General features: G+C 47.3%; 1 protein-coding gene and 1 pseudogene across 2 annotated transcripts in view; one reads left to right on the top strand and one right to left on the bottom strand.

Moving 5' to 3' along the window:
* The window catches only part of RARRES1 (retinoic acid receptor responder (tazarotene induced) 1), a 30908-nt gene extending 12276 nt beyond the window's left edge, over window positions 1-18632 (bottom strand). Inside the window, exons 1-4 of one of the 2 annotated variants that reach the window (XM_012642914.1) lie at window positions 18351-18632; window positions 4098-4160; window positions 3607-3618; window positions 1101-1284 (exon numbers count right to left, since the gene is read on the bottom strand). In XM_012642914.1, the coding sequence (XP_012498368.1) occupies window positions 1101-1284; window positions 3607-3618; window positions 4098-4160; window positions 18351-18632 (541 nt within the window). The remainder of the gene's footprint in view (window positions 1-1100; window positions 1285-3606; window positions 3619-4097; window positions 4161-18350) is intronic. The other variant, XM_012642913.1, reaches the window with a different exon arrangement.
* Window positions 18633-19155: 523 nt separating this feature from the next.
* Window positions 19156-26946, top strand: part of LOC105809094 — a 29201-nt pseudogene continuing 21410 nt past the window's right edge.

The following is a 26946-nucleotide window of genomic DNA, read 5'->3' as shown; positions in this document are numbered from 1 at the left end:
AAGCAGTACTAAGTATAAACAAATTCTTCTACAACATGAGATTTCAAATTGTTCTTCATAATTCTTTGGCACAGGATTTGATTCCAGTTGTCAGAGAACTATTACATGAGAATCATCCAAGGCTTGGAATTTTAGAAAGGCAAGGAGCTCCAGGTTTTTAAGAGCACTTGGTCTCAAATTGACGGAGGACAGAAACACTCAAGATTGGAGAGCACAGGTCCTCTGGTGTTGACATGGCATTGCCATGTACCTGGGCGAATGAGTGAGCTGTGAGAGAGTGTGCGGTGAGCAGTGCCGTGGTGGTCAGATGTCAAGCTTAATATCCAAGTGCAAGTCCAGAGATGACTTTTGTGGTTTTGAAAATTGGATTTTCCAGTAAATGTGCTGAGTCTCAACTGCTGCCCACACACTCTGATCAGTGCCAGAAAAAATGAGCTCACTTCAGCTGAGTCACTTCAGAGGGCAGGGCCCATTTCTTTTTTTTTTTTGTATCTTTTTTTTTTTATTATTTCAGCATATTATGGGGGTACAAATGTTTAGGTTACGTATGTTGCCCTTGCCCCCCATACCCCCCAAGTCCGGCAGGGCCCATTTCTTAGAGACGCCACCACTGCCCATTAGCCGTTGACCTGAGATGAGATCGACATGGCTCCACTGTAACCCAGAAGGGCCCAAGGCGGTTGGCTCCCCCAGCCCTGGTGTATAGGCTGTGATGGGCAGAGTGGAGGGTGTCTCGTTGTCTAAAGTTTCCAAAGCCACCACCAAAAATAGAAATGTGATCTCAAGCTCTGGACTCAACACTGAAAAATGTGCATGTCCCATCGTGAAGACCTTTTTACTTCTTACTTGGAGGTTCAGCTCCTGTGCTCCTCATTCTGGGGTGGGAAACCGGGAGATTGAAGGGACACAGATAGCTTTTGGTGGCATTACTATATTGTACTAGAAATGAAGAACAAGAAAATGATCCCTCTTAGTTTTGTTTGCATACCACAATCTATAGTTGAATTAAAGTGCCACTTTAGGGATAAATGATCGTTCTTTTTCAGATTTAGTAATTACATACATTCCTGAAGATAGAAATTCTAGATACTGATTCATACCAGGTATGCTGACTACATCCAAGGGGAGTTTAAGTTGCTTCATTTGCTTGTAAAGCAGGTAATCCTCTTGTTGTCGTTTCTGTTTCTCAAGGAACCGCGTACAAGTTACATTAATGGCTGGTCTGGGTTTCTGATTCTTGAAAAACACTCGAGCAGAACATTTCCCCAAATGTTCCTCACCTTCCTAAAGTAAAGATTTTGGAATTAAACAGGATTAAACTGGATGGTTTCTTATCACCCCTTACCCACCCCAATGTACACAATCACAAGGTTGAGAAGCGTTCTTTGTTCATGTTCTCTGCTATCAACAGAGGTAGTGGTTTTTGCTTTATAGAAAGTGATTTTTGTGCTCACAGCTGAATACAACAATCCTTCACTTTTTGCTGTCATTTTAAACTCCTGCCTTCTGACCATACCCTTATATAATAAAATGAGGCTGGGCCTATTCCAAAGACATATCATTGATGTCCTTTGAGCACTTCTTGGCTCAAACCTCTAGGACAGTGGAAACTTTACTCTCTAATGTGGACTAACATAATGCTTAGTTGGACCTCCAGGTTACTAACTTGAACCAAAAGATGAAGCTAGCTCCTATTAATAAAAATAACAGTGTCTTCATGCTGCCTTGTGAATTAGATGTTATTTCAATTTTAAATATTAAGATACTAAAATTTAAAGAGGAACCTACTCATATCTCGCAGGTAGTTAGTGGTAAGCCAGGACTTGAGCTCACGTCTGTCTGACAACAAAGCCCAGCCTCTCTGTACTAACTCCACCTCTGTACTCCGAGATCTGGTCCAGAAGTGGAAGGCACGCCTAATGGGACTAACTCAACTATCTGAGTTATGTTTATTTGCATTCATATTTAAATGTAGATATACTGGGTGTTGTGGGTTCACCCTCGCTTACTTTACAATCCAGAGACATTTGGAGCTTCAAATAGACATTAGCTGTATGGCTCATTCCTATGCCCGTGACCTTTTGTGTCACAGATTCCTTAACCTGACAATAAAAGCCAGGGAACCTACGCCCAGAAAAATGCACATACACTCATACCTTCAACTCTGGGCCTAGAATTTGAGGAAGTTCATGGGCCATTCTGGGCCCATGACTAGTGAGTCATGGCGCCACGCAAACCCATCCATGGGCCTGAGTCGAGAACTCCTGTTGCACTGTGGTCAGTTGAGCAGTTGAGGCAATAACCTTTCCACTTCTGCAGTTGTTTAAACTGGATGGAGTCCCAGTTAAAACAATCACAAAAAATAAACTTAGAAAAAGCCCACAGGGAAACAAGTTGTAATCAAAATTGGATCTGTTTAATAAGCCTATTTCTAGAACTAAAAAAAACTGAAAAGTGATTTCCAGTTGGCAACTTTTCCATCTGTAAGTACTAGCTTTGAGTGAGAGGTAATTTCAGTGGCAAATTTAATTATTTGCTAATTTTTGATGCAATATAGAAAAAAGGTAAAGGGGTTGGGGGTGGTGGCTCACACCTGTAATCCCAGCACTTTGGGAGGCTGAGGCAGGAAGATCACTTCAGGCCAGGGGTTTGAGACCAGCCTGGGCAACGAAGTGAGTCCTCATCTCTACAAAAAAAAAATTAGCCAGGTTGATGGCGTGTTCCTGTAGTCCCAGCTACTTGGGAGGCTGAGGTGTGAGGATCACTTGAGCCCAAGAGTTTGAAGCTGCAGTGAGCTATGACGATGCCACTGTACTCCAGCCCAGGAGACAGAGCAAGACCCTGTCTCAAAAAATGAATGAATGAATGAATGAAAACAGGTGAAGGGAGCACCCAGGAAAAGGCATATCAAAAGGCAGAAGTTAACTTGTACAGTCTCCTTTGATGTTGAAGCCATTTCCAGGGAAGAGAAAAAGAACCAGGTATTTCCCTCATTTGTTTTCCTTTCTTTTTTTCCTCCAAAACAGCTCCACGGAATCAAAGCAATTTCCTGAAGATGTAATAAAAGAACTCTCCTTCACCCTCTGAAATGGAACATTTCAATTAGCTAGCTGTGCTCTTAATGTATCTACAGATCAAATCCAGAGAAGCATATTGTTGGTCAAAATAATCTAGTAATTGTTTTCTCTTTAGCTCTAATCTAACACTTTGCAACACTAGAAATCAAAGGCATCTTCCTTATGCTTTAAGAAAAATTTAATTCTTAGCTTAATAAACAAAGAGTATATTGTTGTCACATTAGAACTTGTTTCTGAATACCGGCAAGCATTCTTCTGGAAGCCTGGGATTAGGGGAGTCATGTCTTCGCCTCCGAAGCTCTGCCACCCTGAAACACTTTAATCCTGGACGCTGTCTGCCCATCTCAGGCTGCTTCTCAGCACAACACAAAGGGAATTTGGATTGGTCTCCTCTCTGCCCATGCTCTGGTTGCTGGCCCAGCACATGGAAGTTCATCTGGCTCTAATTTCTATGTAAGTTTTCTTTTCACTCTCTTCTTGAAAACAGGGAAAAGGAAGGTTGGCAAGACATGGTCTGCTTGGTCAGGACTGTGATGAGGGACTAATAATGCCCGTGGCACATATTGGTAGTGCTCTGTGTTTTACAGAATGCCTTTATGTACGTAAACTCACGGAGCTGGTCTCATGCTGTGCTGGCCTGCCAACCAGAAATGTCACCAGCTGACAGGAAAAGGGATAGGTCGGCATTTGAAAATGAGTCATCCTCAGGACTCTGAGGTGCTAGCGGTGATACTAGAGAGAGTTGTGAAATTCTCTCTCAGGGGCCTGTGGAAGGATCAGATGATGGCTACGTGGATTGTTTCGAATGCAAACCTGCAAAAGACCAGGAAGTTGAAGTAGTTAAATCTTGAGCTCCTGCCTAGTTCTGATCTTCAATTCTTGAGAACAAATAGAAAATGAAGCAAGAAAAAAAACAAAACAAAACCTCCAGGTCACTATATATTAAGATTCTCCCTTTGTTTTTAAAAACATATTCATAGGAATTGCTAATAGGATACTTCACTAATTGTGGCTGCTTACCTCTGAGTTGTAGCGCTCTGTGCTAAACACCAGGTCAACTTTGCATCCCCCTTTTGGATTAATCTGAAATATAGAAACTGAATCTTAGCATAGTGGACACTCCATTAACATCTTCAAATCCAAGAATTTCCCTTTTGGGATAACATGGCATGCAAATGGTAGCTTTTGCATTTATTCCTGAATAAAACTGGTGATTTTTTTTATAAGGAAAAGAGATCACAAATTTTGGTCTGATCATGCCATTCTGCTTGCTAGTTTGACACCTACTCACACAGAGGGAGGTTGAGAAAGGGACCTCGTTGCATTCCAGCTGGAAGCCACTTTGTAAGAGCCCTGAAGGAGAAACGGACAGGCATATGTAGGGCACTGGTGTGAATTCCTTCATCTCCAGCTCTTCAGCGCCTTCCCCACACCCTGTCCCGGGTGCTGGGCTACATCAGCGAGCAAGACAGGTGCGGGCTCACCATCGTGCCAACCCATGGCCGAAAGGGGGATGCAGGCAGCAAATGCCTAACAAGTAATAAGTACCGTGCTTTCTGGGGCGGGGTAGGGGGCGCGGAGGGGTGATGAGTAAAGAGGTAGAGCAGTAGCCAAGGGAAGCACCTGGGACAAGGTGCTCTCCAAGCTGAGATTTAAAGGACGGGGAGGAAGCAGCCAGGCCCAGACCTGACCAGGGACATACCCTACAGGCAGAGGGGACCCACAAGTTCAGGCATGAAGGGAACTTCGGTCTGTGACAGGATGAATAATCAGCACTGAAGAAGTCCTCAGATGGCATGGTGTTTTCTTCCTTTGCAGTTTTCACAGGCAGGCATACTTCTGAACTTTTGAAATGCATGTTTAGCCTTTTTAAACTGTTGAATTGGTTCAATGCATGTTTTTAGAGTATACATATCCACATCACTGAAGTAAGTTAGACTGTTTAGAAGAACTTCATATTATTTGCCATCATTTTTTTTAAGACAGCAAAAAGATTATTCAGTAAAAGAAATATTTTCTAGAGAATAAAAGAAACTTTCTGTTGTATGGAGTTGAAGTTATTTCATATAGTCTCAATTAAATTAGACTCTGAAAACATCAATTTCCTTTGAATCTTAGTTCAGGAACATAATAACTTGGTTAAAATAACAGGGTTATTTTATTTTAAATAGACCAGACATCATCTATTCCTATTACAGATTCTTCAGAATTGCTGGGAAATTGGAGAAGGAAGAGGGATAGGATTCCTTGCAGTTATTTGTGCAGAGGTGTTTAACATGTAAACGTGCAGATGTTGCTGGGGAGGGCAGGGGGGCACCCAGGAGCGCTGTGTGCAGAGCAGTTTGCTTGGGGCTCATCTTCAACCCTCAGTCAAGTTCCGACTCCACTTCACAAAACGCTGTCTATTCACTCGTTCACTGTTCAACGGCTACTATGCCAGGCATGGGGAGATACCAAGAAATGTAACACCTGGTCCAGCCTTTCCAGAAACCTGCTCTAGTGTGGGAAGAGGCTTGTCATGCAGCTGGTCAGCATGGCCGAGCGCTGCCGCTTGCAGGGTGCTGAGTTTAGGGAGGCTCTCCAGAGAGGGGAGGCATGAACTCATGCTGTGACGAGCGGAGCCAGCCAGGCAAAGTGTGGGGATGGGGCATAGGGCTGGCTTCCAGGGGGACAGTGAGGCTGGAACAAAGGTGGGGTGGGGAGGCTGGTGAGAAAGCACGGAAAGCTTCATTTTTCTGTGAAGAGGACTTGGAACTTGATCCCACAGCCTGTGGGAGCCACATTAAACACCACAGAACATAGGGTATTGTGAGAGAAAGAATAGGAAAAGGCATAAAAAGGGCTTAGCACAGTGCCTGGGTCAGCGTAAAAGTAAAATGTTCACTATTTTTATTATTATTAAAATCTATACATAGAAGGGCTAGGAAGAACTATGTTAGAAACCAGAGTCTGGCTCAAGTTCAAGGACAGGGAAGAAGATGACATGAACGCCCATCAAGGTTGCTCCTGAAACACCGAATAATCAATGAAAGGCTACAAATGAGACCTGCTCGACAGTGGCTGGACTAGGCTCCCACGGCTGCTGTCTCAAAGACTCCTGGGGTTCAGTGTCTCCACCACCTGCCCATGTTGGAGGAACGCAGAACTGCAGCTTGCTGCCTTTGCCACCCTAGCCACACCCACCAACAGCTAATGCTCGCAGAAGGCAACACTTCTGCTTGCCAGCAGGTTCTAAGCCTTGAAGGGCTTGCTGCAGCCGCCCTGGGGCCCTCGCCCACCTGCATGTGCACGGTAGGACTGGGGAGGCTGCCCTGCACGTTCCTTAGGGCCTCCTGAGTCAGTGTCGCCCTCGGAAGCCGAGTTAGACCGGGGACACTGGAGATGTGCTGGGGAAGCTGAGTGCTAAATAACTAGGTTCAGCAGAGGTAATGGTTGAGGCCATGGGATTTGATGCGAGCCCCCAGGGAAGACGCGTAGAATGAGAAAAATCCTGAGGAACATCAATGTTCACATCGGTATTAAATTGGGGCATGCTTATATGCTACGCAAATGGATTCATGAAAGTCTTCCTTAGTCTTGGTATAAATAGAGGACTTAAGATATTATTTGACTCCATAGTTTTTTGGAAACACATGGAGACAAAGTAAGGCCCCAGGAACTGCTCTTTGCAGGAAGAGAAACAGAACTGTATTAACAAAGACTATGAACTGAGTCAGTATGGAGTCCAGCCTTTTGAAGAGTTATTTTCTTTGCTAGTTTGATTTCCTTATTTTGTTTCAACTAGGCACTTTTTAAAGTGTCTACATTGCATCCAAAATAAGATTTTTATATTTTTGGTTGTACTTTATCACGCATCGGGACACAGTCCTTTTATCTCCCGTAAAGGCCTCTCCCTTCACCCTTCCTGTGAGTCACAAGTTCCTCCAGTGCTGCTTTGCTGGTTCTGGCGAGATAAGCGCCGCCAGCCGCCAGCCGCCAGCCGCCAGCCGCCAGCCGCCAGCCACGGGGCCTGCGGGTGAGTGAGCACGAGGTGGAGAAGTGCCACTTTCCTCTGGACGCAGTGTCTTGCGCTCTGAGGTTTTAGGATGCTGTTGAACTTTGGCTGTCCTTGATCTAAAATATTCTGTGCTAAAGAGGTCTTTGTTGTCAGCAACATACACTCCAGGATTTGTGGAGCATTTACCATACTCCAAGCACTGTGCTAGGTGCAGGAAATATGAGCAAAACAACAGTAGCGTCTGCCTCAGGGCGGTCTAGGGAGGGAGAAGACTTTCAGTTGAGCATTGTAGAGCTGATTACTTGACTATGGCTGACTTAAGAGCAATGAAAGGATAACTGAAGAACTGATCTAGTCTAGGGATCAGGGAAGTGACATTTGAGCTGAACTCTGAAGATTGAAGAAGGAATTTACTTTGGGCTGGGGAAGGGAGCTGGCAAATCACCCCACATAGAGCAACAGGCCTGAGGCTCTGAGAAGCAGCCAGTGGGGCGCAGGGCAGAAAGACTGGAGCCCGGATGCAGCAAGAGGCCGACCCAGTGGAAGGGCCGCCCCTGCAGGCTCTCCTGAGGGTTTGATCCTGAGAGGAACTGTGAACCGATCCTTCCAGCTGGAGTGTGGAGAACCAACGCTGGAATGAGGGGGTGTCAGGAGGGAACACAGAGAGGGTAGGAGTCTGGTTGAGGGAGCAGGGCCTGAGCCGGCTAGGCACAGTGGAAATGCAGAAAAGTGAATGGTGGACAGAGTAAGTCCTCCTACAAAGTAGAAAATGAACAGTTATGTATTAACAAATCAGGATCAGAAATCATCATAGGAATATACATTTTATGTTAAGACAACACTTTAAACATCAAGTATCATTTAAAAGATGCTTGTCTGCTCGTCCGCAGACCCCAGAGCCAACCTCTCAAGGTCAACTGGTCCTCCCTCTGTGACTTGCACAATAGGCTGTTACAGCTGGGTGGTGCAAAGATGATCCATTAAATTCAAAGCCATTAAGAAAAACTCAAGGAGGTTTTTTTTATATATTTTTTTTAGATCTAGGGTCTCACTCTGTCACCCTGACTGGCATGCAGTGGCACAATCATAGCTCATTGTAACCTCTAACTCCTGGGCTCAAGTGATCCTCTTGCCTCAGCCTCCTGCGTAGCCAGGACTTTGGGGTTGTGCCACCACAGCTGACTAATTTTTCTTATTTATTTATTTTTTTTGGTAGAGATGAGACCTCACTATGTTGCCCAGGCTGGTCTTGAACTCCTGGCCTCAAGCAGTCCTCCCCCTTGGCCTCTCAAAGTACTGGGATCACAGGTGTGCCTAACTAGGCATTTTTGAAAGAGCCAAATCTGACACTAGGCAAGGGTGACCAAGGTTCTTGCTCTCCTGAGCTAGGGACTATCCCTGTAAGGTAGATCTCAGTGTTTTAATTCCTTTCAACCTCACACTGCCAAAATTGTCCATCTTCCAGACAGATCAGAGAACTTAACACACAGCCAGAGGCAAACCACATTGTTCTAATATTGCTCAGAAAAAGCCTGCAATGAAAAAGTCAGCAAACAAAGCAAATGACCGTGTGACTATACAACCTGAAGGAAGGAATGAGTAGCTCTTTGCTGCAGATTCCTTTCTAATGATGTATAAAAGAGCATTTTATGGACTACAGCCTAGAACTAAATGCTTTATAATTATACACCACTAATGACATGATTTATGTTGTGATCTTGTTTTTTTGTGTGTTTTATTTGATAAGTTTTTTGATTGGGGGCCCCCCTGGTTAATGAGAAGAGGGAGCCCTGTCCCTGTCCCCTGTGTTCCTTCCACATCCCCACCTCTTACCCCGTCCCATCACGAGGTCTTTAGGGGGCTGATCAGCACTTTGACTTTTGGCTTGACGCAACCAGCAGGCCATTTTCAAAGTCCTGTTTGAGAAAGTGCCTAATGGAAAAATGAGTGCCCAGAACTTATCACACTGGATTTTTTTTTTTTTTTTTGGTAAGAGAAATGCTCTTACCAAATCCTTATAAAGTCAACATCAAGCATTTATTCAGTGCTTACATATAAAGCATCCTGCTACCAGTGGGAGGGAATCATGATAAAAGCTATCTCTCGTGAGCACACACACACACACACACACACACACACACACTGTACTCTTATTATGTGCCTCACTTGACACAGTGCCCATGTGTTAACTTATTATATCATAAAAGCCCTTTGAGGTAAGGTATTACTTATCCCCATTTTAATAATGAAGAAACCGAGGCACTTGCCCAAGTTAAGGAATTGGCTAGAGTCACAGAGCTAGTAAGTAGTGAAGCTGGCCTCTAGAGCCACTGCTCTTCCCTAACACTGCACAGAAGTTGCAGAAACAGAGCCCAGCAACGTCTCTAAGCAAAGGCAAAAAGAAAGTTGGCTACTGGTGTGTGTGTGTGTGTGTGTGTGTGTGTGAGAGAGAGAGAGAGAGAGAGAGAGAGAGAGAGAGAGAGAGAGAGAGAATTGTTAGCCTGGATGCTCTTGCACTGTGCTTGTAACCAAGGTCCCCACAGAAAAGAACCACCCCAAAGCTTCTTTTGGAAGGGAAACTGCCAGGCGCCAGGAAGAGCATGTGTATTAGTTTGCTAAGGCTGCTAAACAAAGCACCACAGACTGTGCTAAAATGTCTGTGGTTTAAAACAACAGATATTTATTCTTTCACAGTCCTGGAGCCTAGAAGTCTGATATCAAGGTGTCAGCAGGGCCCTGCTTCCTCTGAGACTCTGGGTGGAGTCCTTCCTTGCCCCTTCCTAGTTTTGGGTGGCAGCTGTCAATCCTTGGCTTTCCCTTGCTTGCAACTGCCCCGCTTCCATCTCTGCCTCTGTCTTTAAATGGTGTTCTTCCCTCCATTTAAATGGTGTTCTTCCCTCCATGTCTGTCTGTATCTTCCCACAGCCTTCTTATAAGCACACCAGTCATCAGATTTTGGGCCCATGCTTATCCAGCCTGACCTCATCTTGACTTGATTACATCTGCAAACACTCAAATAAGGTCACATTCACAGGCACGGAGGGTTAGGACTTCACCATGTCTGTGGAGAACACAACGCCATCCATAACAGCATGGAAGTAAAGGTATCTGAGTCTTTAGAAGGAGGCCCGGATGCCGACCCTTTCAGGGGAGGCTTCAATGGAAGCATAACCCAGTGCAGGAACTCTTCAGGGAGGGCTAGGATTGAGATACCCCGAGAAAAAGGGAGAGGGTGCCCTGGAAAAGGCGGGTTGTGGGCCAGGGCATGGATGTGAGCATCCCAGCTTAGGGAGATTAGCAAATTAATGCTGGGGTACACTGGGGTTGAGGTTACAGTGGTGGACGGGGGCCAGATTAGAGACGGTCTCTTATGTGGACTTTATTCTAGAGCAGTGGGTCTCATACTTGAATGTCCCGCAGAATCTCCTAGAGGGCTTGCTGACACACAGTGTGCTGGGCCACACAGGAGTTTTTATTCAGGGGATCTGGGGTGGGGCTTGAGAACTTGCATTTTAACAAGTTCCAGGTGACACTGATCCTGCTGGGCCAGGGGCCATCCTTTGAGAACGTCTCTCTAGTTGCTGAGTGGAACCAGTGATGTTCTGAGAGAGGGGCAGAAGGTGACAAAAGGCTCAGGTAACAGTCACTAGAATACAGCAGAACTACTAAATAGGACATTGATGACAAGACCACAATTCCTCCAAAGTATTTTTTTTTTTTTTTGGGACACAGTCTCCCTCTGTTACCAGGGCTAGAGTGCAGGGGCATCATCATAGCTCACAGCAACCTCAAACTCCTGGGCTCAAGTGATCCTCCTGCCTCAGCCTCCCGAGGAGCTGGGACTACAGGCATACACCACCATGCCTGACTAATATTTTTTTTTTCTATTGGTAGAGACTGTGTTCTCACTCTTGCTCAGGGTGGTCTTGAACTCCTGACCTCAAGTGATGCTCCCGCCTCCACCTCCCAAATTGCTTAGGATTACAGGTGTGAGCCACAGGGCCTGGACCTCTCCAAAGCCTTGAGGGTGTCATCAGGACCAAATGAAATAGAGGGGTGTTATCCCAAAGTGTGGCCGACTCAGGGACCTGGAGTCTTCGGCGAACCAGGTTATGATGCCTTAGAAAGTCAAGGTGGGAGGTCTGCCCTCCACTTCAGTGGGTGCAACTGACACACTCTATGGCCACACAGTATGTGCCATTTTCCAAGAAGGAACATTTGGAGAAGGCAGTCTGGACTAAAATAATTTTTAAAGAAAATTCACTCCTTGCTTCCTTTTACATAGATAGCTACTTTGCTTTATAATGTTTATATATGCATCAAGAAGGTAAAACTGTTCCCAGTGTGGCCTCTCTGATCAAAAAATAAAAATAAAAAAAGAAGTTAAATCTGCACATTCTAATAGCAACTCTACAAAGTCAGTAAAAGCAGTTTGCCGTGAAACACAAAGCTTTGTTTTCATATTAATGGATCAAAGATGTTTCCTCTACTATGTGTCTGTACTATCTTTGTATTAGACATTATACAATTTTTATTTTTTTAAATATTGCGTGAAGTCAATTTGAAATATTGAAATATTTGAATATTTTCCACTATCTGAAAGATGGAGTAAAGTCATTGAAATATTGAGTGCACTAGAAATAAACCTGAGGAACTTGATGAGGGATAGACAATAGGTATTTATTTATTCTCAGAGCACATTTTAAAAACATAACACCCCCTTTAAACTGCCTCAAAACACAGCAAAAACGGAGCAAATAAAAGAGCCGGCGGGTGTCCTTGAGAAGCCTTGCCGTGGCTGTCACAAGGACGAGTCTCCAAAGACATGATTCTGGTGGGAGCTAAGCTACAGAAAAGGGGCCCCGTACTTTGGGGAGGACTCCCTCCCGGTGTTCCCCTTCTCTGCCTCTGTTGCTGGTGGCTAAGTGCTGGTCCCTTCCTATTGCCTTAGATCAGTTGTGACAGCTTGAAACGTCATGTTTCAGGCTGGCGGGGGGGTGGGCGAGGACGAGTCTACTTCGTCCAGAGTTCACAGGTGATTCTAATCTTCCCTCCCACGCACCCTGCAACTCTCTGGTCTTACAGACTCGGCTTCTAAATGTCCCCTCCAGCCTTCAAATTTGGTAAGAAAGCATAAATGTCATGCTATTCCAGTAAAAGTAAACTTCATTTTATAAGGTTACTTTTATGAGTCAGGCTTAGTGGGAGACAAATAAACAACTCATTTGTGAATAAAAATTGCTGCGCTGTTCTCATGTTCTAGACAGAGATAGCATCGGTATATTACATTACACCCTGGAATCATCTTATTGCATTTTCCTTCTCCCAGGCAAGGCCCGACAGAGTGAATACAGTCTGTGGAATGACAGTCAGGCACCTTCGGAGCAGGCCCAGGCCCCAGCTGATGAAGCTCCTTGCTTCATCAGGCTAAGGAGCAGTGGAGACAAAGAGATGGATACCGTGCGTGATCCCCGCTCAGCCGACTCTGCGTACCGATCGTACCGAGTTCCTGACCTGGAGTAGGCAGTCAGAGTAGAAATGGCCAGAGGCAGGTGCCCTCTCAGGTTCCCCTCTGGGCTCAGGTGGGGTCACTAGAAAAAGCCGATTGTGAGAAAGACACGGGAATGGGTGGGGTCTGGCCTGGTCTCCTGTTCCAGATGCCCCAGTGGTACCAGCACCCTCCAGCTACCTTCATTTCATTTAACAAATATTTAATATTTGTCTCTAGCAGGCCTTATGCTAGTGCAATGGAGGAGACAGAGAAGTGACACCTGGCACCCCGCAGAAGCTTACCATCTAACTTGGGAGAAGCAGACACACATGCGGAGTGGAAACAAAGTTGGTTGTTCAAGAGCCAGGACAAAGCAGCGTACAGTCAAGATGGGGCATGGAGGGCGGGCGGGTTTACATGTGAGACCACCAAGGCTGCGGACATCAGCGAGACAAGAGGTGGGAGCAGGAGCTGACGTTTCCTGGTGCTGGCACGTGTTGGGCAGTGCGTTAGGTACCTGCGGGAGCTCACAGTTGCCCTGGGAGTGGGGGGTGGTGGGCTGAGTAAGACTCCCCCACCCCCAAAGACATCCACTTCTTAATCCCCCTGGACCCATGAATGTTATTTTACATGGCAAAAGGGATCATGCCAATGTGATTAAGTTAACGGTCCTGAGATGGGGAGATTATCCCGTGTTATCCTGGTGAGCCCAATGTCATCACAGGGTCCTTATAAGAAGGAGCAGTAGTGTCACAACCAGAAGGTCTGCACTGCTGCCTTTGGAGATGGAGGATGGAGCCATGAGCTAGGAGCACAGGCAGCTTCTAGAAGCTGGAAAAGACAAGGCAAAGAATTCACCCCTGGAGCCTCTGGAAGGAACAAAGCCCTGCCTGCTGACACCTCGATTTTAGCCCAGTGAAACCCATTTTGGGCTTCTGACCTCCAGAACTGGCAGTGAATAAATGTGTGTTATTTTAACCCACTAAGTTTGTGGTGATTTGTTACAGCAGTGCTAGGATGCAGTGCAGATACAGACTTATTTGTGATCCTTAATGTCATGTTCTGTGTAGACATGTGCCCTGGGGATGACCACGATTCACATACCTCTTGTACACAGCTATGGTACAAGACTCCTTTCCAGAATTCGACTTTGCTGGCTAGAGACATGCTGAACAACCCTAACAAGTGGCCCAGAGACTTGTTATGGCTGCTATCCCCTAGCCATGGTGGGACTGTCTCTGTAACATACTCTTCAATGGAGGCACCATCACAAAGGCAAATAAATGCCAAGGCTGTAAAGTATTGATACATTGCTGATTGGTGATTCATTGCTTAACAGAAAGTGAGATCAAGGGTCAGGTTGGATATCGGGGGAGAGAGAGAGAGCATTTAACATTCCATGCCTCATAATACATTCATTTTAGGGCTGATTATTATATTCAATCTCCAGCAGAACAACCCAGGTTCTTAAAGGAAGAGTTTGCAGAAGCCAGACTCCTCATGGGTAACAATCACGACACAGCACTGATGGTCTTGATTTGGGGCATTACTAATGCTCTGTGATTACATGCATCATTGCCTATGACTCCACATGTAGAAAACCAAGTGGAAAATGTTGTGGGATGGTGAAAAAAAAAAGTTTGTGGTTTAAAAATGATTTATTACAAGATGGTAAAAAACATTCCAACTTGCCAGCTCTTCTGGGTGCAGTAAGCTTGGGCGATTAGGACAAAGTTCCAAGGAGGCCAAAGTCAAAGTTTTAACCCCAAGGCCTGGTGACCTTTCCTGCCCCATGCTAGACCCAGACTATGCAATCAGAGCCTGCAGACCAAGGGGTGCTGTGGTGGGCGGCAGGGCAGAGACCGTGGTACACTGTGCTCTTTGAGCGTGAGCAGTGCCTGGGAAGCAGGGTTTGTGCCTTTTTGTTCTGTGCTTTCAGGAGTGTTATGTTTCATCCTCAGGGTAGTGTGAGGGTGCCAAAGAAGGCCTAGTTCTTGCAAATATCCCCTTCCCTGCTGTTCTTTCATGATGGCTATAAAAGCACTTACGAGCTTTCCTTACATGAAAATTAAGATTATTTCACTTTAGTATTGTATTCCTTATCTTCTCCCTCCATACTCATTGTGGCCTTTTTAATTCTCCAGTTTTTGTTTCTATGACCTATTTAATGTTTTGCTTTCCTATTCTCCTGAACGATCACCTCTGAATTATTGATATTAATGGAGAGAAGACTTCAAGAAGAGCAGTAATTAGAGGGATTATATTGTATTGAAGTGCTTTATCGATTGAAGAGTGATAAAGGAAGAAAGCTTTTCTCAGTAGAGTAAGTGCTCTCCTAACTGCTCTGTGGCCCAGCGGACAGGCTCTGTTTGTGCTGTCAGCCTCGCGGTAGCCTGACCCCGGAAGTGCACAGGCTCCTGCCTGGTGGCCTGCACTGGGGCTGGCCTGGTATTTACCCAAAGTCAGCTGATTTGCTTCCAGACTTTCTTACGATGGGTGTACTTAGTACTAATTACATAAATAAATGTTATGTAAACCAGAGAAGAGTGGGTACAAATGAAGACGTCATGTCCACAAAATCCAAGTTAAATGCTTTATAAAGCATTTATAAAGCATTATAAGAATTGATGAAGTCAAGTCTCCAAAACTTTTGCTGCTGAATTGGGTGTGGATGAGTTAAGATTGGGCAAAATAAAGAAAAAAAAAATAAAAATAAAAGCGGAGGATTATGCGCTGTATTCTTTGCAAGCGTTCACTCCACTGTAAGGAAACCAAAATGGAAATCACAAATGATCCCCTATGGGCGTGTTGTTTTTTTGCTAGAAAGACTGTAAGAAGCTCCAATTAAACAGCCTTGGCCCTATATCAAAATATAGGTGATAAGTTTACACTTATGCATTTTAATTTAAGTTGAAGTAATTAAGGTATGGGCATAACTCCACCGTGCCCCCTGCACTTCGGTCAACTGTTTCAAGTATGTTTCTAACCGCTGGTGCTGGCCTGGTCAGAGGGCATTCACCTTAAGTGACCAATCCTCAAACAAAAGCCGATTCTCAAATAAGCTGACTTTCCCATGAAGTAAGTGCATGTGAAGACTTCAGCCAGTCTCTCTAAATGCTGGTAAAGGGCTGGCCTCTCACTGGCATCACCAGGTAGGGGCCAGTGGTCCCCAGAACTTGCTGAGTGGCAAAAGGACACTTTTCTCAGAGTAAGGGACAACCTCGAATAGTCGAGACTAGGGAAACATTGCAGGACTGATTCAGGATACCCCGGGTAGCATAAGAACCCTCAACGCCATCCAGAATCTCCCATCACTGCAACTGTGCCCTGTGATAGCTGAAAAATAAAAGCCTCATTGGTCGTGGAAGGGTAGTGTAAGGCCAGGAAAGAGATGGCATCAGGCGGGGGCAGCGAGGGAACACAAGCTATGGTCTGTGATCTCTCCCTACAATTAGGAACAAAACAAAACACTGCCTCCACTCCACTTCATTTTCTTAATTCTTTGCTGCATTTACCACCACAGCTATTGCTGCCTTCTACCATTAGAGGGCAATAGTGTTTCTAAAATGAGGAGTTACTGCAGAGGCAAGAAATCACAGAATCAAGGAAACCAAGGAACGTCAGAGTGGGATGAGGTTTTAAATATCCACTGGCTTTCAAAACTTTTTAACTTGAAAATCAAAGTAAGAATTGCTTTCCTCATTATGACTTAGTTCATGCGTATATATCTGAAACATTTTTAGACACCACTTACCCTTGCTTTTGCAAGGAACTCTAATAGTTTATATTCTAAACTACTTCACATAAAAAAATTAAACAATTGGACCCTACTAAATTGATTTCATAACCACTAGTGGGCCCTTAGTTTGAAAAACCCTGATTAGCCCCAGCCTCTCACTTTACAAAGGCGTGCACCCTGACCCCTAGCATGGGGAGGGATCCCCACGAGCTGTACTTCTCTTACCCAGATGAATGGCAGACGCTGTGCAGCAAGTGAGCACTCAGCCTGACAATGAACGGAGTGGACAAACAGTGCAAACTTGAGTTTTGGGGATCTACCATTTTTTACTTCTTGCCAATGCTATGACCGCTCTCGTGATCGAAGCAGAAATTTCTTGTCACCACACTGAAAGCTCCATGCAGGCTGTGTCTGTGCTCCTCATTCAGGTAGCTGAGTGCTTTAAAACTGAATGAATGTCAAGGAGGCCTTCCCTAATGACTCTACCCCAAATCTGAATTAAGGCCACAAAATCTAGCCCAGTGCCTGGCATATGGTAAGTACTCAAGACTGGCCCTCAGATGTTATAATGGTAAGGAAGGATCTCTTTGAAATTCAGGAACATACTATTGCAAATAAAACAGTAATGGAAGAGTAGGAGAATTTTTACTTACTTGGTTTTGAGAGCTAGTTTGATCATTTTGTGAAAAGATGCCAAGTATTTTATTTTTTTTCCAAGCAGGTGACTAAATGCATGAAAGTGCAAAGCATTTGATTATTTTTATTTTTATTTTTACGGTCTTGGAAGGAAGGAAAAAAAATCCCTGGAATTGAAAACTGGTGTACTTTGGAAATCTGAGCTTGGTTTTCTGCAGGGATTCCTCTCCATGATAATGGGGAGCAGATCTCCAGGGACGCCCTCTTTGGACACTGGGAGGTGGCTACTCTCTGACCTTGATAGAAAGTTCTCAAGCTCTATTACCTCACTTCTCTGTTGGACTAGTAAAACTGAACCTTTTTGTCCCCGAAGACGGCAAGCATTGTTAAAAAAGTGACAAGAATAGGTCGATTTTCTCTGGGAACAATCTGATTCAATCATTAAATAAATTTAGCCATGCTGGGTGCAAGAATAAATCTTTCAAGAACCAAGGCTGAGCTTCCAAAAGGCCTTTCCTGCCGTGTCTGACACCAGGCCTAGGACACTCAAATGAAAATCCTACTGCCACACTTTAAAACTCCACTTATTTACACGCTACAGTCAATTCTGGATTCTTTGAGGCTATGTGTCTGCAGGCTTTGTGGAGTATTTTGGGGTTGCCAGAAGGAGCAACTTGGGGACAGACAATGTAGTTCTGCAATGTCTGTAATCTATTTGATGAAAGAAATGTAATTTCACACACACAAGAGGATACCTGCCTTGAAATCAGGGACCAAATAACGGATTGTAAACTTCTCATCCACTCAGCTCACAAAAAAAACTGAGCCCCGGGTTCACTCACTCCCACTGGATGAAAGCAGACGCCAGCATTGGAAGGTTCCTACCCGGGCCTACGTGTAAATTCCAACCATCTTATCCTGAAGCCCCTGCACGCGGCCAGCGATTAACAAGAGACACTCGTCTGCGGTACCGTGTGGGAACTTGTTTAGATTTTGGAAATCCTGCCCAAGACTTCGGCTGGAGCCACTGGTGGGTCGCGCCCACAGTAAGCAACCCTGTAGCAGCAAACTCTGGGTACTCTCACACAGGATTAAGTGTTGCCCTTTCCTCAACTTCCCCATGTATTTCTCTCCCAGGGTTGGGAGCTGTCAAGAGCGCTCCCCTGTGAAAAATCTACAGCTTCGTAACTGCCGGAAGGAACGAGCCAGCTTTCCACAGATTCTGCGCACCGATGCGTCCCTCCCACGCCCTGGACACCTCGGGGGCGCTGAGGCACCAGCCGGGATCTTCCCGGACTCGTGCGCTTCAGTGTCCCCGGCGGATCCGCCACTGGGCGGGCCCAGCAGTCACGGCCCAGCGAAGGCGCGGCCGCCCCGGCGCGTGCCCCGGCGCGTGGCTCCCGCACTCACCCACGCGCGGCCCTCCTGCACGGCGGCCAGCACTCGCAGCGCGCTGGGCGAGCCGGCGCGGAAGTTGAGGAAGTGCAGCGCGGCGCGCGCCGCCTGCTGCAGGAGCCCGCGTGAGAGCCCCGCGTCCTGCGGCCGCCCGGGGTCCTCGGGCCTCCAGGACCCGGCGGGCGCCGCCGCCGCCGCCCCCTGGAGGGCGAGCAACAGCAGCAGCGCGAGCAGCCGGGCGCCGGGGCGCTGGCCCGCCGGCAGGGGCGCGGGCGGCGGTTGCCGGCGGGGCTGCATGGACGCGGGCGGGCTGGCGCGGCGCTCGACGGACCCGGGCTCAGAGTGGGCGGCACCCGCGCCCGGGGAAATAAGGCCGTGGTGGGCCCCTCCCCTCCGCCCCCGGGATGGCCGGCTGGAGGGAGCCCGTGTCCCAGCTCGACCGCGCCCTCTCCGCGCTCCCCGCAGCCCTCAGGCCCCCTCCCCACCTCCCCGCTGCCGCGGCTAGGTGCGGGGACGCGGCGGCGCCTCCGTGGCGCGGGGCCGGGGCTGTCTGGCCCGGGGCGGGGGTGAGGGACGCGTGTGGGGAGCGGGGGAGGACAGTGGGGACGTCCCCCCCAGGGAGCGCGGCCCGACGGGTGACAGCCGCGCAGCACCCCCAGCCCTGCTTCGGGACTTGGCTTCTCCCCTGCGATTGCTACGATTTCGCAACCCTGGGGTTTTAGGGAAAAAACACTTGGATTCTCCAAGAATTAGGGCTGTGATTTCCCAGCAGTTGAAAGAGGGAACAGGTGGAGAAAGGGGCGAGCCGCAGGGGGCGTTGATGGCGGTCACTGTGGCACAAAGCCCGTGGAAGTGGGAGAGATCGCCCTCTGAAGGTGGCCGCCGGCAAGGAGCCGGGGATGCGGAGCGCGGGGCTGAGGCGGGCGAGAGCACCCACCCGCCGGCGCGGCTGGGACGTCAAGAGGACGAGTGGCCAGTAGGGCAGGGCGAGATAAGGCCCAAGAGGCCCACTGGACTTAGACCAAGCAGGCACTGATAGCCCTGGTGCGAGGCAGAGTTAAGGGCCGGGGTAGGAGGATGGAAGCCGGATTCCAGCAGGGGGAAGTGTGGATGGGCCTCAGGGAAGGGTGGAGATAGCCATTGTTTTTAAGCCACAGACAGGAGAGAAAGCCCAGGAGAACCAGGGGTCAGAGAGGAGAACTGCTAAGCTCTCCCAGTACCCATTTCTCCACCTTGGCTTTGTCCAGGGGTCCACCCTTGCCCAGCACCCATGGACCCCAGCCCCAAGTGGGGCTACAGGAAATCCTCTCTTCTTGTGGGTGGCTGGTTGGGGCCAGTCATTAACTGATTGTGGATGAGGTATGAGCAGAGCCCAGGGGATGGTGGATGGGGTACCCTCTCTGGAAACATCCTCCCTCCCCACACCACTTCTGGATGTTTTCCGTCCCTTGTTTTGTCTCTCTTGTCTTCTGCAGATACTCATGGAACACCTACTCTGCCAGGCCCTGGGGAATGTGGGAGAACAATGAGATAAACATCTGTGCCCTGCTGCAGCGCACCTTCTAGGAGATGGGGCCTAGACAATCAGTGAGGCCAAGGGAATGTGCCCTGTGTGGATGCAGTTACATGCTGTGGAGAAAAATTAAGCCAGAAAGGACATGGAGAGTGGGAGGTGGTGGTAATCTTAAGTGGTGCATTCAGGGCAGGCGTCACTGGGAAGGTGACATGTGAGTAAGGACCTGAAGGAGGTGAGGGAGCCAGGTGGACATGTACGGAAGAGCACTGTAGGCAGAGGGAACAGCAAGTGCAGAGGCCGGAGCAGGAGTCCACCTGGCATGTTTGAAGAAGAGCAAAAAGTCCAGCTGGAGGGAGAAGACAAGGGCTAGAGTGGAGTCCCTTGATAGGCTGTGGCCATGTCTGGATGTGCCACCTGTAAGTGCCTCTGTTTTCTGGCAGCCTGAGATGCAGCCCATTTCAAGAATGGTGGAGCAGAGAGAAGGTAGGACCCTGGGTTCCTGATGGCATTGTTGACCACCTGGATCAACTGATCCTTAAGCTTACTTCTTATTGTTTAACTTCACTGAAGCTGGAGTTTCTGTTTCTTGCTCTCAGAGGCAGCCCGACACACATAATCGTCTTCCAGAACCCAGTCGTCTCTCCCTCGCCTTAGTCTGTTTTGTGCTGCTATATCAGAATACCTGAGAGTGGGTAATATATAAAGAACAGATATTTATTTCTCGCAGTTCTGGACGTTGGAAGTCCAAGGTCAAGGCACCAGCAGGTTTGGTGTGTGTCAAGGGCTCAGTCTCTACTCCCAGGATGGCGCCTTGAATGGTGCATGCTCTGGAGAGGAGGAGCGCTGTGTCCTCATGTGCTGGAAGAGTGGAAGAGAGTGAGCCCACCCCCGAAAGTCCTCTTTGTAGCAGCATTAATCCATTCATGAGGGCAGAGCTTTCATGACCCGAACACCTCCGTTAGGCCTCGTGTCCCAACTATTGCATTGGGGATTAAGTTTCAACATGCGTTTTGGAGGGAACAAAAACATTCAAGCCACAGCACCTCCAAGTGTTATAGTAGTAGGCTTCTTGAGAATTTATGACCTTCAGGTTTTATAAAGATTAAAGTTTCCTTGTTTTACTTCAGTGTTTTGTCCTCTGTGGGTGTAATTAGATTGGTTTCAGCTGAAAGTAACAGAAAACCTCATTAACTGAACATGGACTATTCAGTGGTCTGGAGTGGCAGATCTCAGGGATAATTTGGTGACTCATTGATTTTTTTGAAAGATTCAGGCTCTCTCCGTCCTTCTACCCAGATACCTTCTGCTGGTTGGCTTTTTGTCCATGGACTTGTAGCTTCATGGCTGTGGAATAACTCCAAATATCACATCTTCACATGCTATAGCCAAAGGCAAGTAGCAGGAAGTAGGTTGTCAGGGTTGCAAAAGAGCTCTACATCATGAACTTATTTTTTGTTTGTTCTTGTTTTTCATCAGAAGTAGCTTTTCTAGAAGCTCCTGCCCATACCTCTCTCCCCACCAGACCTTCCTTTACATCTCATGGGCCAGAACTGGGTCACAATGGCAAACCCTAGCTGCAAGGGAGGCTGGAAAAGTATCTGTCATTTTTCAGCCTCTATTGTGGTGGTCTGGTCTATAAATCAGGATTAAGTTTAACTATGTGGAACAAAAACCCAAATGACATTGGCTTAAACAGGAGAGAACCTTAATTCTCACATAAAAGAAACTGGGGGCTTGGGATAGGCTGGTAGGCCATCTGTGGTGGTATTGGCAGGTCCATGAATTTGTTAGGGTTCCAGGCCATTTCCAGACCTCAGCTCCCACATCAGAGGTTACACTCCTTGCCCTCAGAGTCCAAGATGAGCACTAGCCATCAGCAGGTCCTCCTTTTTGTAAACTTCCTAGAAGTCCCACAGGGCACTTTTGCTTATACCTTATTGGTAAGAACTTAGTGTTATTCTTAGCAAAGGAGGCTGGGAAATGGAGTCTTTTTTCAGGGTGGCCATATGCCAGAATAAAAATCAGGATTTTGTTACTAAGGAAGAAGATTTTGTCTTACTGTGGGGTATCGTAGAAGAAGCCCATTCGACAAGGATTGTGTGCAAGTGATTTATATCGGAATTGCTCCCAGGAGAACCAGTAAGGACTCAGAAGGAGAGTAGCTATGCGAGGATCTCGGACAGAGTTATGTGGTGGGTGGTTCATTCTGATCCACAGGGGAACTCTGGACTGTAAATTATGCCTCAGAGATGTCCTGAAGGGGTCTGGGCTTCCACACCTCTATGTGTGTCAGTTATTGGCTAAGGGCCACCCTGGATGTTATAACCCAGGTACCTCAGGCTTTCTACAGGCAGATACAAAGAGGCATTAACATGAGAACCCCTCCCTCCCTCCCCAAGAACAGCTCCAGGAACCTCAGGGTGGAAGCAAAAGCATGCCATGTGGGCAGGGGCAGACTTGAGCAAAGGGACCCGGGGATCTCAGCAGAGCCCAGTGAGGTCCCTGCAGGGATAATGGAGAGTGGGAAGCCAGCAGCAATCTCTGTCACTGAGGCAAGGCAGAGGCGGGTGGGAAGGGCTCATGGTGGCCAAGAAGCGGTCTGTGTTCAGTTACTGCTTATGAGATGGTGAGACCATGAAAAATGACACACAAGAGGGATGATAGACACGCAGAAAAATGCTCAGGGAACTTTTCCAAAGGTAGTTATTTTTAATAGCGATAATTACAATCAGAGCAAATGGATGCTGATCAGGAACACACAGCATTTATTTTATAAACACAGATGTTCTGAAACATAGAATATTTCCTGCACTGAGAACTGTCCATGTTCTTCGTCCATTTATCTGTGGGGTTGTTGGATTTCTGGTTGATTTGTAGAAGCTCTTTCCATGCTAGAGAAGTCAGGCCTTGACCTTCCAGGTATATCACTAGTATTTTTTCTCTGTTCATATACATCTTTTGCATGTACATAGATTGTTCTTCCTTGCCAAACACTGTGTGTGGGGACGATACCACGTTCTCCAAAGGGCCTATCATCTTGGGTCACAGGCATCACCTCCCGCCGAGGTCACTGCTCCGTGGGGTTGTTGGAAGCCTGCGCCACACAGAAGAGGTGGAAACTCTCAGCCAGCTGGCTCTGGCCCCAGCGTCTGTGCAGAAGCAGTTGTATTCCCCACAAAGGTGCCCTAATAGGTCATAGTTCCTAGTTCCTCAGTCGTTGCTGGGGTTATCATGAGGATTTTTATCTAGAGGACTTGGTTTGTGTTTAAGAAACATAATGGTGTATAAAGCTAGAATGACTATTAATCATATGAAGAGATAGTATAGAGGGTGAGGAGTAAATTGATACGAACTGTTTGGTGGGCTATTTGCAATATCTATCAAAATTAGACATGCCCATACCCTTTGACCAGCAATCCCACCTTAGAGTTTGTAGTAACAATAGAGTCACACATGTACACAAAGAAGTATGTACAGGATGTTTATCTCTGCACGTGGCTTATAAACTCCTTTTGAGGGCAGAGACGCCAAATGTCTCATTCTTTGCTCTTCATTTCCTAGAACAGTGCCTGGCACACAATAGTCACCTTACAGATTTTTTGAAAGAATGAAGAGTATAGGGCTATAAAAATCTAAGTTCCATGGTTGAATAATTACAGTACCTCCATATAATGAGATATTGTGCAGTCATTAAGAAGGAGGTAGATCTAGGCATGTTGGTACTGAACCATCTCTAAGGTATAATGTTAACAGAAAGCAAAGTGTAGAATAGGGTGAGTAGTGTGCCACTGTTTTTTTTAAAAGAAACAAATAACATACTTATATGCATACATACATACATGTGGAAATATGCAAAGACTGACTCTGAAAAAGTTCACAAGAAATTGGCAACTATAGGATGGGAGAGAAGTTTTTCACCATACAGCCTTTTGTGGTGGTTGATTTTTATTTTTGTAATGTGTGTTACCTATTCTAAATAAGTAAATAAATGAAATGCTGTTCTGAGTGTGTTTCGATCAGTTTCTCCTGTAGTAGGAAGGACCACCACAAGGGCTTTACAATTTTACCGTTCGGCATAGCCAAAGCAAGCCTGCCTTAGTTTATTTGTCTTACAGTTCAGTCTAGTCTTCCTCCCTCTAAACCTTGCCTTTCTACACTCTTCTTTTGCTTCAGGCCTACTTGGGTTTGCCCACATTAACACTTCTAGGAAAGGAGTTGATGAGCTAATTCATACTGTGGTGTAAATGACTGCCAGGGCTCACTGCATTGCTCCTCCCAGAAGCATTGTCTTTTAAATAGGGACAAGCTCTTGAGAGACCTGAGTTCTGGCTGAACAGATGACAGGCATAGGCACCTGTGCAGCGTGCTAGGTGGAGGCATCCAGCAGCCTCTGCACATCTGTATCTGCTCCTTCTTGCCCCCTTGAGTACACAAAGAGGCCAGAGAGCAGACAGGGTGGGCTTTGAGAGGCATTAGCTGTTTATTTCCCTTGTCTTAATCAGCGTGAGCTGCCATAACAGAATACCACAGGCTGGTGGCTTAAACAACAGGAATATATTTTCTTCAGATTGGAGGCTGGGAAGTCCAAGATCAAGGTGCTGACTGATTTGGTTCCTGGTGAGGCCCCTCTTCTTGGCTTGCCTTGGAGCTATGTGCTCACATAGCAGAGAGAGAGGAAGCAAGCCTCTGCTGTCTCTTCCCAGAAGGACGTGAACCCCATCATGAAGGCCCATCCCCACGACCTCATCTAACCCTAATTACCTCCCAAAGGCCCCCATGTCCAAATGCCAGCACATTGTGGGTTAGGGTTTCAACGCATGAATTTGGGTAGAGGGACACAATTCGGTCCACAGCAAACCCCTCCCAGAAGGGCTGGGCTGTGTCTTCCCTGAAGATGAGAGGACTGGGCATGAGGAGACCTGGTGGTGGCATGCAGAAAAAGAAGGGTGTGGTGACACTGCCATCCTGGCTTGTGGAGAGTGTAAGAGGTCCTTGGAGCTGGCTCCCATGGTCTCAGGCCCCACATTCCCTTAGCCAGGCCCTGACAATACGCGGAGAACAAGTGAGGTCGTGTGGACAGAGACGTTGTTTGGGGCCTCCTAGCAGCTGTCCATTCTTCCTCCTCGTGATGCTTCTCTGATTTGCACTTTGCCCACCCCTCTCCAACACTGCTGAGCACACCTGGGTCCAGGGGGCCAACTGGGCTGTCACCCCACCCCTCACCCCACTGTCCTGGGCCATTGTGGTGGGTTCAGGGATCGGCTCAGGACCCTGTGTGGGCAAGTAGGACATGAGGAGTGGTTGATGAGGCGAGAAGTTTTCTTGCTCTTCTGAGAGCGTGGGCTCTCCCCTCTTTTGCTGTCCTTGTGAGAAGAGCCTGTGCCCCAGCAGCTGCGGGTGCCATGTTGCCTGCCTCAGGAAGCTGGGCCTCAGGATGAGTCCACTTAGTGGAAGGCGGAGATGAGGCAGGGAAAGAAGCCAGGTCCTTGGGGATATGACCAATCTGCCGCTTCATGACTCATCTGAAGCCTGCCCTGTTTCTAGACTTTTGAGTTACAAGAATAAGTCAATTTTATTGTTTAAGCCACTATGAGTGTGATTTTGCAACATGGGTTGAAAATTCCCCATGAGTTGCTGAGGCAGTTATTACTGGCAGGAACTACAGAGATATATGGCTGCCTGGGCAGGGCGGGGGGCTTGTGCTGGGGGCCCGGGGAAACCAAACGCAGTCTGAGAACACCACAGCTGCCTCCCGCCTTGGGACCCCTACCTCAGATTCCACCAACTTTGAGCTGACCCAGCTGGAGAATGGTCATCCTTCTTCTCCAACGGCTCCTGGCTGTGGCTGTGGAGTCTTGCCAGCTGCAGGGCCAGGCCAGCCAGACCCCAGGAGACAGGTGACCACTCCCAGGCTGGACAACTGTCTGTTCCCACTTGAGCCCAGTCTTTCAGCTCCACAGACTCTGTACCCCTCTCTAAGGCTGTGCAGAAGAGCAAGGTAAGGGGGAGAGGGGAAAAGACCCTGGGGAAGGACAAGGAATCCTCAGGATAAAGACCTAGGCCATGGCTGAGGGTCCCATGCAGAGCAGACAGTAAAACCACTGGCGTGGGTGGAATATTTTGCAGAGCCCTCAGGAGCCTCAGCTGAGACTTTTAAGTTCTCTTGTCTCTCCTTGTCTCTGGCTCACCAGCGTAGGCACCCACATGGGGCCTTGGAAAGTAAAGTTGATAACGGTTATTAGAAAAGGTGAAAACATCTCCTGTTTGTACGTGAGAGAGATTGCCCAGTGTAATAGCACACGCTCCTCGCCGGATACTGGTGTATGCACAGAATGTCTCTGCGAGGACAAACTGGACATGGCTGACAATGGCTGCCTCTGGAGAGGGGCGTGGAGAGGGAGCTCGGGGGGCGGAACAGCTTACTCTAAGTCTTTTGGTTCTTTTCTGTTACCATTTGCAGGTAGCACAGTGGCTCAGGTGTGGACTTGGAGCCAGGCTGCCTGGTTTGCAGCCAGCTCCACCCGCATGAGCTGAGGTGCGTTCTCTCACCTCTCCATGCTTTTGTGCTGCCTCCTACCTCATGGAGTTGTTTGTGAGGCTCAAGCATGCTAATGTCCGAGTATGTGGAAAGCACTTGGGACAATGCCTGGCACAAAGTAATGGCTGTATATGTGATTGCTGCTATTATTATTATTGTTATCATTATTGCTGTTAAATTAGATATAATCTTGAAAAAATGCAATCAGCTGTAGGTTTCTCTTTACAAATGGTAAGCAGGGCTGGCAGGGACTAAAACCAGCTGGACCATTAAATAAAATCTTAGCTGTTACGTTAACACCCTAAACCTAATCTTTTGTTAGCACTATTAGCAATTAAGAAAATGTGCGTCTGTATTCCTTTTTAGATTCTTCTCCTTGGCAGAGCTGAAGGTAGGTGGGGTTGGCAGAAGAATATGGATAATTCGGCCTTGAATGTGAAAGTTGATTAACCAAAGGTGGGGTGTTACCGAGATGATCTTTATCTCAGAGCCTTGGAACCAAGACAGCTGGTGGAGAAAATGCAGCTCTTCTGGTTCCTTAGGCCTGCACCTTGCAT

The sequence above is a fragment of the Propithecus coquereli genome, unplaced genomic scaffold (genome assembly GCF_000956105.1).
Source record: "Propithecus coquereli isolate 6110/MARCELLA unplaced genomic scaffold, Pcoq_1.0 Scaffold19, whole genome shotgun sequence".
Classification (NCBI taxonomy): domain Eukaryota; kingdom Metazoa; phylum Chordata; class Mammalia; order Primates; family Indriidae; genus Propithecus; species Propithecus coquereli.
Note: the sequence above shows the minus strand (reverse complement) of the source record. Positions and strands in the feature narration are given on the sequence as shown.